Source organism: Centruroides vittatus, unplaced genomic scaffold (genome assembly GCF_030686945.1).
Source record: "Centruroides vittatus isolate TY-2023 unplaced genomic scaffold, ASM3068694v2 contig_880, whole genome shotgun sequence".
Classification (NCBI taxonomy): domain Eukaryota; kingdom Metazoa; phylum Arthropoda; class Arachnida; order Scorpiones; family Buthidae; genus Centruroides; species Centruroides vittatus.
In genome coordinates this window covers 1,296,362-1,309,494 of record NW_027122572.1, presented here as the reverse complement: position 1 = coordinate 1,309,494, position 13,133 = coordinate 1,296,362, and the positions used below count along the sequence as shown (strand labels likewise).

General features: G+C 22.7%; 1 protein-coding gene across 1 annotated transcript in view; it reads right to left on the bottom strand.

Annotated features, from left to right (window-relative positions):
* Nucleotides 1-392: 392 nt before the first annotated feature.
* Nucleotides 393-13,133, bottom strand: part of LOC136983355 (transmembrane protein 33-like) — a 38,572-nt gene continuing 25,831 nt past the window's right edge. The window contains exons 7-9 of the mRNA XM_067280069.1: nt 12,625-12,773; nt 1,463-1,546; nt 393-1,389 (exon numbers count right to left, since the gene is read on the bottom strand). Coding sequence (XP_067136170.1) covers nt 1,254-1,389; nt 1,463-1,546; nt 12,625-12,773 — 369 coding nt within the window. The 3' untranslated portion in view covers nt 393-1,253. The remainder of the gene's footprint in view (nt 1,390-1,462; nt 1,547-12,624; nt 12,774-13,133) is intronic.

The following is a 13,133-nucleotide window of genomic DNA, read 5'->3' as shown; positions in this document are numbered from 1 at the left end:
AAGTTGCTTTCCCATCAAATCATCTGTAATTTGCAGGAAGTGCAGAACAAGTTACTATGCTAAATTAGATAAACATAGTAATGATAGTTTGTTTTATGGTTGCAAATTAAGTAAATGATATATATTAAATCTTACGTGTGTATGTATCATATATAAATATACACAGCACATGCGCACACAAAAAAATTGAGTTTTTATGATGATTAATCCTTAATTAAATGCTCTAATCATTTATATTAAAAATAGTTTTAGATTTTAAAGATTTCATAATTTAAATATATTAGTTTTTCTTTTGTATAACCTACTTAAAGCTTTCTCAGATCTGTTAAGTATAAATTGAGATTAAAAAATGATTTAAATATGTCATTTTTAGTCTAATAATAATGAAACTGTTTACACAACAAAACTTAAATCTTTATTGTGAAGTTTTAACATGAAAGTTTGTTTGATCAATTTGTTTTTGCTGTACGAAAACTAAATAAGAAAAGAGTTTGGAGTAAAATTTGGACAATTCACATAACTGGAAACACATTGAATATCTCCTACATTTACAATATTATGCTATTTCTAATTTTAATTTTTATCATAAATTATTACTTTAACCTAAAAAAAAATTATATTTGTATATATATTTATATATATAATGTATGTATATTAAACATAGATACAAAACAAAAAATTTTATTAACTTTGCAAGAGTTGCATGGAGTGAAAAACTTTTTTTTTATACAAATAAATATTATTAACTCAAAAAGGTAAAAAACTTAACTTATACAAACAATACCAAAATATTTCATTTATGCAAATGTGAACGAATTTTAGGACATATTTCTAGAATATAAAGGATTTAATTTTGATTTTCTTTATAGTTCCTTTTGTGTAATATTAGCAATACAATATATGCCATACAAATTGTTTTAATATAAAAATTCCTGTTCCCACTTTCTCAAGCTTTTTTTTTTGACATTTTAATCTTATATAGATTAATTTTATAACAACAATATGCATATTTACTAAAATACAATGAACACATTTTTTTCTACTGTAATAGTTTTTAAGAAAGATTTTTTTAAATAAGATTTTACAAATAGAAAGATTGAAAAACAAAAATTAAAATATGTAAACTGAATGCAAAAGAAAAGTATATTTCTGTATAAAAAAACTACCTTTTTTTGGAATTATAATTGTTATTGGACATTTTAATTGGGAATTTTTTTCTTATCAATTATATTTCAAATTCTTATTTTTAATTATTACTGTGTAGGAGTGAGAGGTGCCAGTCTTGAAAGAAATCCCATAAGTTTGTAGCAGAGCACTTTTATCCCGGTGGGACACTTTGAATGGTTGCAGCACATCTCGATAAAGAGTTTCATCTCGTGAAACATTGCCCTGTAAAGAAGATAATCTGTTGTGTGAAACGTTAAAATAAAAATAGACATTTTAGCAAAATCTTTAAACTTGCCTTGTGTATGGATTTCTTCTTGATGCGTATCGAAGTGTTAGGAATCGATAATAAATAAAAGGTGTAAGAATGTTTCCATGTCCGCTAAAATGAAAATGGAAACAAAATTTCTAATTAATAAACTTAACTTATTAAGAATACACACATTAAAAAATATATATATTTTTTCATAATTATGAACATTTTCAAAAACCATAAAACTCTTAAAAGTTAGAAAATATTTTAATCACATAATTTGCATTGTTCGGCTTGAAGAAACCAAGAAAAAAGTGAGAATAAAATTAATACATATGCAAATGACTGCATTTTAAATGAATGATATGTATTGATTTTTCATCTTGTTAAAAGTAGTAAATTATTTTAATATGATTTTTTATTGTGTAATTAAATTTAATAAACATATTATCAAAATAATAAAGACAGAAATGTTTTTTTTAACAAAACAAAAAATCAATATTTAAATTTATTACAGAGAGAAATACTTTAATTTAAAATTTGTATTATAAAAACAACATCGTTCATCAAATAAGAACTCACTAATTTCATTGGTATAAAAACTGAAAATCGAAACAATAACTAAATGGTGTATTATGTTCAGAATTTTATATTTTACTAAACTTACTATATCATTAAACCATGAAATAATATACTTTTTTTTTAAATTCCAGATCTAAACTAATGATCTATGACCTTAAGCAATAACAAAATTACATTACTGAAATAAATTAATCATCAGAAAATTGTCTTGTCAATAATTGTTCATAATATATGAGTACGAAGCAACGATAATTGATATCATTCGATCATTCAACCAATAATATATAAATTACTGTAGATCTTATTTGATTAAGTAAATTTATATAACTGACCTCAACTTAAGATTATTATATTTACGTAGTAAAACAAAGTAATTTTGAACACTATTTTTATGTATATAGCTTGCAAGTTGTGTGTGTTTAAAAAAACAATTTGAAAGGAGATGTTGGTTATATACCAATTTTAAATTGCAATTACAAATTTGTGCCTATGAAGCAATGGCTGCTCCCACAGAAGATGAGTAAGTATATGGTAGGGAAGGTTATGCAAAGCTTTTATTTTCATTCTAGCAATTTTCTGTGGAATTATTGTGAATTATATGCACAAAAATATAACTAGTAGATAAATAATAATCTTATTTTTGTATAAAAAACTGAAGTTTTATGTATTTTCAATATAATAGTAACTTATATTGAACAATACATAAAATCTATTCTTAAGTGTTTTTTTAACTCAATTTTATTTTACTTCAAACTTCACAAAAATAATTTTTCCAATATCTGTGTTGCATTATTGCTCCTCAAATCTAGTAATGCATTATTACAGTTCAAGAATTTCTCTATTATAATTATTAGAACATTTAAAAACATCAATAAGTTATACAAAACAGAATAAATTGATATAAATATACATTTTTTTTGGTTTAGTTTTATCCATTACTCTGAAGATATTTTAAAATATCTTTCTTGTTCATACTAGATGCAAAAATTTGAAGTAATTTACCAAAATTAAATAAATCAAAATAAAATATATAATGAATGGCTACTTAATGAATTTAATCAACATTTTTATGAATTTAAATTTTCTGATGCTGAAAAAAAGAAATATAATTTTTTCCCCCATTTATTTAATTTATTTTTCACATCCCCAATATCAGATAAGTGCAATTTGTGATGCATCATTTCAGATAAAATCAAATTTTGAGCAGTAGTAAGTTAAGTTGACGTACTGTGGAATAGTTGATGCTTCAATGCATCGACGACTCTTATTTTTTAAACAAAAGGCATTAACATTTCGTAATTTGTTACTGTCCTCGGTAGGTCATTTACCAATTAAAAAAAATAAACTTTTTATAATGATTTGTTATGCTTTTGTCCAAACTTTAAAGGCATATTAGATACTGTTTCTCATTATATTAAGTTGATTTATCAGATTAGTAACTTCAAGAGTTATGTGGATTAATGATGTAAAATTTAAAATTATATAATCTTTGATGGTTATATAAGTATTATATATAATATCCAAATAATTGTAGTTCGTAACTTATAAAATATAATATTAATACAAAAATTAATTATTATTTCTAAATAGAATCTTTGCAAGATTTTATAAAAGCAAAAAAATATCAATTCTTAATTAAAATAACAGTCCATGTTATTCATCTTTGCTATAACTTTTACTATTAATGATGCAGCATATTAAAAATTGTCATCTTGTTATATTAAAAAAACTATTTTAATAAAAATATACAACCATATTCATTTGATACAGTTCATTACTTTCCCTGTACAATGTCTGCAAAAAAATATAACAAAAAATTTTTTTTTAAAATAATTATTGTCACTTATTTATCAGATTTTTCATTTAAAAATCTTACTTAAGCAATTTCAAAGTGAATGTATATAAATAACCATAAACAACATTGATTTTAAAGAAATTTTTGAATCTAAATTCTGTTAAAACTTATATTTTATTTATAAACAGCAATTTATTATTGAAAGAATAACAAGAAAATTTCAAATAAATCAAATACCTAAGTATGCACAAAGCACATTTTAAATGCAAATGAGAATAAATTAAAATTTGCCGTTTCCAAGGCAACTAACGTTAAAATGTCCTAACTAAACATAATACAAATTACATAACCATAGTTAACAATAAATATCTCTCATAAATCATTGTAAATTTTTATCAATTTAAAGAATTGGTAAAATATTCTTTGCACTGAATTTATTCAACTATGTAAATTAAACAATCCTTTAATTGTACTCTTCTGATTAATTAAGTTAAATAAAAAATTTTTGATCCTGTGGAACAAGTGTATATGAAACAAGTGGAACATAGTCCATCTTTCTAATATTTTCCCCTTGTATGAAAAATGGATTGCTCCAATAACTGAATTTTTGCCAAAGAATTTAGATAAGTGGTGGCATCTGTTGACAAAACTTTCAATCAAAGTCTAATAATTTATGCTAAACCAAGTTAAATTTTGGAAAAATGGATAATTTTCAAAATAGATAAAAAATTTCCAAATGTATTGTAAAGTTGAACAACACATTTACTGTAAAGATTAAAATATTTGAATTAAAGAAAATATTTTGAAATAAAAGATAAAACTTTTATTAAAACAGCTCTCTGTAGATGCTATAAAAATATTTATATGTATAAAAAATTGTTTAAACTATTTTATATATTGTTTTTTCATTATAAAAGTTTTAGTAGTATTTGTAATTCTATTGTAATTAATTGTTCCTTTTTTATATAGTAACTTAGATTATAATTTTAAAAAAATTTGTCAATTTGTGGCAAAGAAGTTCCTGAAAATAAAAACAAATTGTTTTTCTTAGGGACTGACTGTTGTAAAATTATCTAAGAGTTTTTTTGATCAGTAAAAATCATTTTTTAAAAGTTTCTGATATTGAACTGGCTGTTTCAAAATATTTAAAACTCCATTAAAATATAATGGATTTCACAGATTTTTTAAAAACTTTTAAACTATTATTTAATATTCAGTATGACAAAATAATATAATAAAATTACATTTTGGATTATTGTATTGTAACAACTTACTACAAATTGTTTTAATTTAATCAGAAATTTCAATTGCTTTTGTAAATAAATGATATATTATTATAAGAACTGTAAAACTAAAAATCAATTTTTTAATTTAACATCTGTAGCACGAGAGTTTCAACATATTTATTATAATATACTGGTTACATGATACAAATAATTTCTTTATATATTTTAAGATATACTCAAATGACAAACTTTTAATAATCAACATAATTTTTCTAATGCATTTTATCAAAAATAATTTTCTGAATAACTAATATTTTCCTGTTGTTATTAATGAAATAACTGTTAATTATTATTAGAATTTATAATAATAATATTTTTTTCTGAATATATTCAAGTATCAATATCAAAAGCACCTATCAGAAGTAATTGATTCATCTATCTATAACTACAGAATCATCAACAGATTTATCATCTGATTCATCAGCATACTTTCACATCTTTTCATATTCAACAGTAGGACTCAGAAAAATTCAAATATTTTTTTTTCTTCTAAGATATTCTTTATTATAACTCCTGCATACATTTTCTAGCTAATTAATGCAAAATATAACATTTCTCAAATTAAACGTATTGTATAAAATATTGATATTCTCATTAGCATTTTGTATGTGATATATTCAATTATTTTTGATTTAAAGCACACATCTTTAATTATAGATATATTTAACAAAAAATTCATATTCATTTATTTCATATGTTATTAAAATAAAAATCTAAGTAAATATCAAAATTATTGACATAAAAATATTACAGAATTAATAAATAATCAAGATTTTTATTAGTATATCTTTTCAAAAACTGTGATGACTTGTTTAAGCTCGTTTTATTTAAATATATTAATATTTATAAACCTAGTTCATAATTCTATAAATACAAAAGTGAAAGAAAATCAAATTTCTCTTTGTTTTTTTATAATTGTAATTTTGCTTAATATTAATTATTATTAACTACAAACATAGTTCAGTAATAAAGCAAGTTAAATCTCAGAGAAACACTGTAAAGAGAATATTGTCTTAAAGTAAAACCATTTTTTCATTTGCCAGTACATATAAAAGCTTAACAATATATTTATACTATAATAATATCATTTGTTAAATGAACAATAGCACTAAGCCTAAAAAAACAATGTAAAAGTAAAAATAATAAACTTGAATGTAATTAAAAAGCTGTAAAGCTAACTGTTTATGCTATTTTAATAAAAATTTTGTAATGAGTTTTATAATTAAAATAAAAATTAGACTATATACTTTATATATAGTCTAACTGTTCATTAAAGAAAACAGTAAAATATAACATATATAAATAAAGACAATATAAAAAGTATCATAGTACTATTTTGAATAACTAATATAATTGTATATTAATAAAAAAAAAGTTTTTCATTCTGGTTGATCCATTGAAAATTAATTCCACAGACACAAATTAAATATAATTTTATGTAAATGTTATGTTTCTTTTTATCTAATTAATTTATTTGAATAATTATCTCAAATGAAATCTTTGATAAAATTAGAATTAATTTCACTATAATTTCTTAAAAATAACTTATAGATTAAAAGTCTGATATTTAATTTCTTTTAATTTATCATTGTCATCTTAACAAATAATTAATAAAATAAATAAAATTATTGATAAATATTTAAATAAAAAGATCTGAAAACATATAAAAACAATAACTTAATATATGTTAGGCTGCAATTTTAAAAATTTGTAGACCTATTTGATCCACACTGCTGCCTGCCTGTCATTCCTGAATCTTGAGAACAGAGTTAGATGAAAAACAAGACCAGATATGAAAACCTTAGGGGCAGGAGGCCCCAATTAACTATATACAAACTTCTGATTCACACTGGAAGTTATTTCAATTCAAAAATTTTCCCCTGAAAGATGTTAGATGACTGGCACAACTCTATTATTAAAGGAAAAAGTATGATGCACAGAGTAATCCACTACTAATTTCAGACGGAGAGCATATATTAAATAAATTAAAAATTGCAGTCCTGCACTGTGACGATATCACTGTAAATAACCGCTTGTTAAGAAAATAATTTTGTTTTTTGCAAAACACTTTAAGAAAAATTCTCTTTACCTTATATACCACATTTTACTATAACGTTCATTATATGTATGTACAGTAGTGTGTCGTTTATCTGAATCAATTGGGGACTGGGGTTGTTTGGATAACTTATTTTTTGGATAACTGATTATGTACGAAAAAATATAACCATCCCACGTTGAAATTTTTCTCCATTGTGTGTCACTTTGCATTGAATTTTTGTCAATTTTAAGCCAAACGAAAATTTTTATAATAATAATCTTGGCTATTGTATCGTTAAAAATTATTTCTTTATTTTGTACAAACAAAATAAATATATTGAAAAACATAAGAACAAAAAAAATTATACTTTAGAAGTTAATCTAGTATCAAAAATGTTTGATTCAGCATGCACAGTCCGACTGGAAAGCTTTCAGATAAACGATGCTCTAGTGTATCTTAATATAGATTTGTATGTTATTGAAAATTTAATTATCTTTCACAAAAACATTTTTTTTCAACAAATTTAAACTATTAAAGCTTCCTAGAATGAATATTGGAAACAAATTTTAAATTAACTTTTCCTTTGTATATTCTCAAAACAGAAAATAGAGTTACCATATATTATAACCAAAAAAAAAAAAAAAAATTAAATATAAGATCAGAATATTGTAACTTGTTGGTAAAAAAAAAGTGAGAGAAAGGTAAATAGCCACTTATAAGCTATAAATTTCATATTAAAATTGAGAGAGAATTAAATTTTTTCACTATATTTCGTGAAATAATTTCTAACATATAGATTACATATATGTATATTTAATCTATATGTTAGAGATTAAAAGGGTTAGAAATTACCAGTACAAGACATAAGAAAGTATGATGCAAAATTTTGTGAAAAGATTCCTTAATCAAATATAAACCATGATGTCTACAAGATGATAATATTCAAAAAAGTTGTTGAAAAACTGCTCATATTTTATGAAATTTTTATTTCTAACCCATTTCCTCAACAATATGAATTTAATTTATTCATTATATCTTGAAAATCATTCTAAAATGTCAATAAATAAAAATTTTAATAATATGAATGAATTCATATTCCACATAAGATTTGATTTGCATATTTTAAATCAGCCATGAATTACAGTTTGAATATTTAGTTAATCACAGTTTGTAAATAACTATCATTTAAATTAAAAATAGCCTTATAACTTTAACTAGAATTAATAGATGTAAGTAATAAAGGAACCACTTCCTAATATTTTGAAACATTTTTTTTCTGCTCTTATATAAATGAAAATAGAAGTATTACCAATTCTTTGCATTATTCATTGCTAGTCTATCATATATATTGAATTATTGTTTATTCTAAAACAAGTTAATATTTATTATTTACATTATAAATGTAAACATTTATTAATTAATTCTTTTTATAGTTGAAGTAATTTCAGTAAAATTTAGCTCCAAATTCTTATCAAATACTTATTTAAATTTTCAGATGTGAAGCTCTGTCTTTATTTTATATTAATAATCTTTCGCTATTAATTAAATGCTGACTGAATCTACTTTAAAGTTTAATTTATTATGTTAAATAGATATACAGAAAATTGTTTAAACATAAAGAGTTTTATGTTTTATATATTTGATTTGATTATTTTAGTATCTATAGTAAAATATCATTAATTCTGCACCCACTAATCCAAAATGTCTGATAGTCCAGCATCTGCTGAGCAGTAGCTGTTAATCTGAAATTATGTGATAATCCATGTTCATGTTCTGTAAATATGAATTTATTTGAACATGTTAATGTAGTAGACGTGTTTTGTGTTTAGTGACATGATGATTGAAGTATGTGTTTTTTGTTTCTCATACTTGATGCATACACATCTTTTGCAAACCATATGTATATGTCTAAATAATAAATGTTATATGCACATGAATCGTGAATGTTCATTTTGGGCAATAACATCTTCATTAATGATTTTGCAGGTTTATCAATCTTAACATAGTACAGTCATGCATTTACATCTTTAAACTAATTAGAGTGTGCTTAAACAAATCAGAAGCATACACATTGTACACTGGTACAGTACATAATACATACAGTAGACCCCCCTATAACATGGTAGATACGTTTCTTGTTATATGAATCCGTGTTGTACGAGTCACTTAAATATATGAGCCAATCACAGCCCGTGTGCCGGGCTGTGATTGGCTCATATATTTAAGTGACTCATACAACACAGATTCATATAACACAAAATGTATCTACCGTGTTATAGGGAGTCTACTGTAGTTATATCTGAAACATTCAGATTGCATATAACTTACTGAATTTTGCGAAAAATAGAAAAACATCTGATAATCCATCATCACTCCAGTCCTGTAGATATCAGATTAACAAACTTCTGTTGTAACTATAATTTAAGATTTATTTTTGGTGGATTTAAAGAAAATATTGCAAGTTTCATTGTCTAAATAGAAAACAGTTTTTAAAAAATAATCCCAGAATTATAAACAGAAATCATGTTTTCATGTATAATTAAAAAATATTTATTAATTCATTGTTATAAGTAGTTTGAATATACCCAAATAAATAATATTTTTGCTGAAAATTTTTCAGCAGTTTTAATTTTTAGTTATATAAGAATGCAATCTGGTTATTATTATTATTATTATGAAAAAAATATAAACAAAGAATTTTAATCTGTTTTTGTAAATAACTTACTCATTTTTCATACAATAAGAAAAGTAAATGTATTAATATATAAATATTACTGACAAATAAAACTTTTGTAAATTAGCTATAAAAAATCTTTGAAAAAATTACTGACAAATAAAACTTTTGTAAATTAGCTATAAAAAATATTTTTTTTTTTAAATAATACACTACTAACACAAATTCTTGATTTCTTCTTCCTTGTATAGTAATAATTCAATAATAATAAATATTCAATCAACTGTACTATCAAAAACTGATCTTTGTATACAAGTGAAATAAATAGAAAAACCACCTGTTTCTTCAGTAAACCAATCCATAATTTTTATTGCTCTTATGAAATTAATCCATAATCTTAGTTTAGTTCAATTTAATTAACTGTCAATCCATATTTATAGCCAATAACACATTTTAAACAATAATCCTTGTTAAAAGTTCAAAAAGCACAAATGACCATGTCCAAAATAAGAATGTAAATAAATCAAAATAAATATTTTAATAAACACTAAATCAAAAGTAGCAACAGCAAAAGGAAAGCAAGAGAAAAATAAAATAATCTTATAATCTTCCTATTGTATGATATATAATAGAATAATAGTGCTGTATAAAGATATAATGCTATTATTCCATTACATAGCATTACAATATTTTAATTTTACTACTCACATTTCCTGAAAACTTAAAGAGAATAGAGAAGTATGTCTCCTATTATCAAATATTTCAAGTGAATTCATTATAGGAAATAACAAATTATGTAATTATTATTGAATGACATAAATAAAATGAATGAATAAGAAATTTGTATAAATTTCAGTTTATATTATCAATTATAAATAATTTTATTTTGAAAATTAATAGTCAAAATAAAAACCCTTTATTATCATTAACAATTGTAAGTTATAAAAAATATATTAAAATCCTTTGCAATATATTTTAAAAAAGATTACAGTATTTAAAAAGATTAGATATCTAAATTTAAATAAATTTTTGAAATTAATCCAGTCTTCATGTAAAATCTAACAGATACAGTTAACTTAGAAATTTCATAAAATTAAAATTAACACTTATAGTTTTAAAGCAAAAAAAAAAAAAATTATAATAAATTTTATAATTAATGATACTACAAAAAGAAATATGCAAGTTTTTCTTAAAATGTTATTACACAAATCAGACATGAAAAAAATTATGAGTAAAACAAAAAACACAAAAGATTAAATAAAAGAAAACAATCTCACAAATTACAAAATCAATTATCATCAGAGCAAGAAAATTCAGAATGCTAATTACAGATTTGAGGACAAACTATTCTGAAGAGACAAGAAAATTTCTTGAAAAGCAAAAAACTCTCATTTCTCTAACAATAATATAAGGCTCTCAACAGAAATATGCAAAGAATGTTCTGAAGTTATTTCTTAATCCAACTGAATGATAGTTTTCATTGTATAGTTTATAAATGTGTCTAAAATTACTAAATGTATAAAGAAAATATCTATAGATGATTTACCTGTAGATTACCTTCTTGTCATTATGACAAACATATTTTCAAAATCTTAATATAACCCTTAGCTTGTCAATGAAGGGTTATGTTCTTGGATGTAACGCAGAGTTATTTATTAAAGTTATCCAAAAAAATTATCTAAAATTTTACTTTGATTGAAGCTTGAAAATAAATTTTAAATGGTAAAATAACTAAACAGAAAATTTATTTACATTCCACAGTACTCTTTCCATACTAGGAAAGTATGGAATACACAATATATAATGCTGCATCTTAAGGTAATAACTTGAGTACATTTTAAATGGAAAGTTGGGTTCAAATTTTAGTTAAATTCAACAGTTGTAGCATTGAGTTGTCAATACATATAACTAAATTTGTAACAGGACAAAGTTCTCTTCTATGAATAATTACAATTATGCCATAACTTGTTTTTTTTATAATTAGCAAGTTTCTATTGATATTTATTGTAAAATATATCCTGATTTCAGATGCATCTTACAATTGAAATTCTTAAAACAAAGCACATTATAATATAGAATAAATGAATTAAAATTTTTGACCCACTTGATATTTAACTACGAAATTCTAATTTAATAATTATCTTAATCAGTTGGTAGAGATATGAGGCTTATCAAACTGCAATAGAGCCAAGTAATTGAGATCATATTGAGAAATTAAGACTTTTATTTATGGAATGTCTAGGAAGTCTAGTGAAGACCAAAATGCACTCTACAAATTAAGTCTTAATTTCTCAATGTGATCTCAATTACTGGCTCTATTGCAGTTTTGATAAGCCTCATATCTCTACCAACTGGTTAATTTAGATTATTATTAAATTAACTTTTTAGAGGCAAGAAAGTTACAACTATATGAAATTCTAGCCTGTTATAAGAATATTTAAATGTTATTACAAGAATTTTTTAATTCTATTTTGAATTTTGCCTATTACTTCAAAACCAACTTTTATAGTGACGATTTTTACAATTGTACATCTTTCTGAACAGATTACAAAATTAATAACTAGTAAAGTTTAACAATTTGATTTTTATCTTAAAATTTTCTTCACAGTTTTTCCACAGTTCTTTATATATTAGTAATCAGTTTTTATACTCTCATTACATTTATAATTTATTGAATAATGAATAATATTGAAATTATAATTAAAAGCTCCAATCATTTTACTCACGTCACATTTTGACAATGTGAAATGAAATACGATAATTTACAATAAAATAATTCTTAGAATCTTTATTTGTGAATACAATAAGAAAACTTAATAGTTAGCTTTTTACCTGAATATCATGAAAATTGTCAAAGGCATGAGGAAAATTTCTGTGAATGAGATCAATCGGAAAAATTTTTTCGAGTGTCTTTCGGTAATGCTTCCAAAAAACGATACAAGAAATCCATCGTAAAAAGATCTATCGACTTGTCCTAATTTCTAAATAAATAAATTATTTCATTAAATAGTACATACAAAAAATAATTTAAAATTAAAGTTATAAATGTAAAATTTACAAATTTTATCACAAATTCACACATCAAAAAGTTCATAAACTTCCAAGATGCTAGAAGATTAATATCAGAAAAAGAAACACACCATAAATATTTATCTGCAACTATTATTTGTACTCAATGATAAGTTTAAAATCTGAAAATTTTGATCTATTCATTTCAATCCATTAAAACAAAAGCAGCAATATGTATAAAACAAATTTAACAGTTCCGATTTAAATATAAAAAGATTATATTATCTATTAGTTTTTTTAAATTATATAGTATCATAGTAAATATAATAATT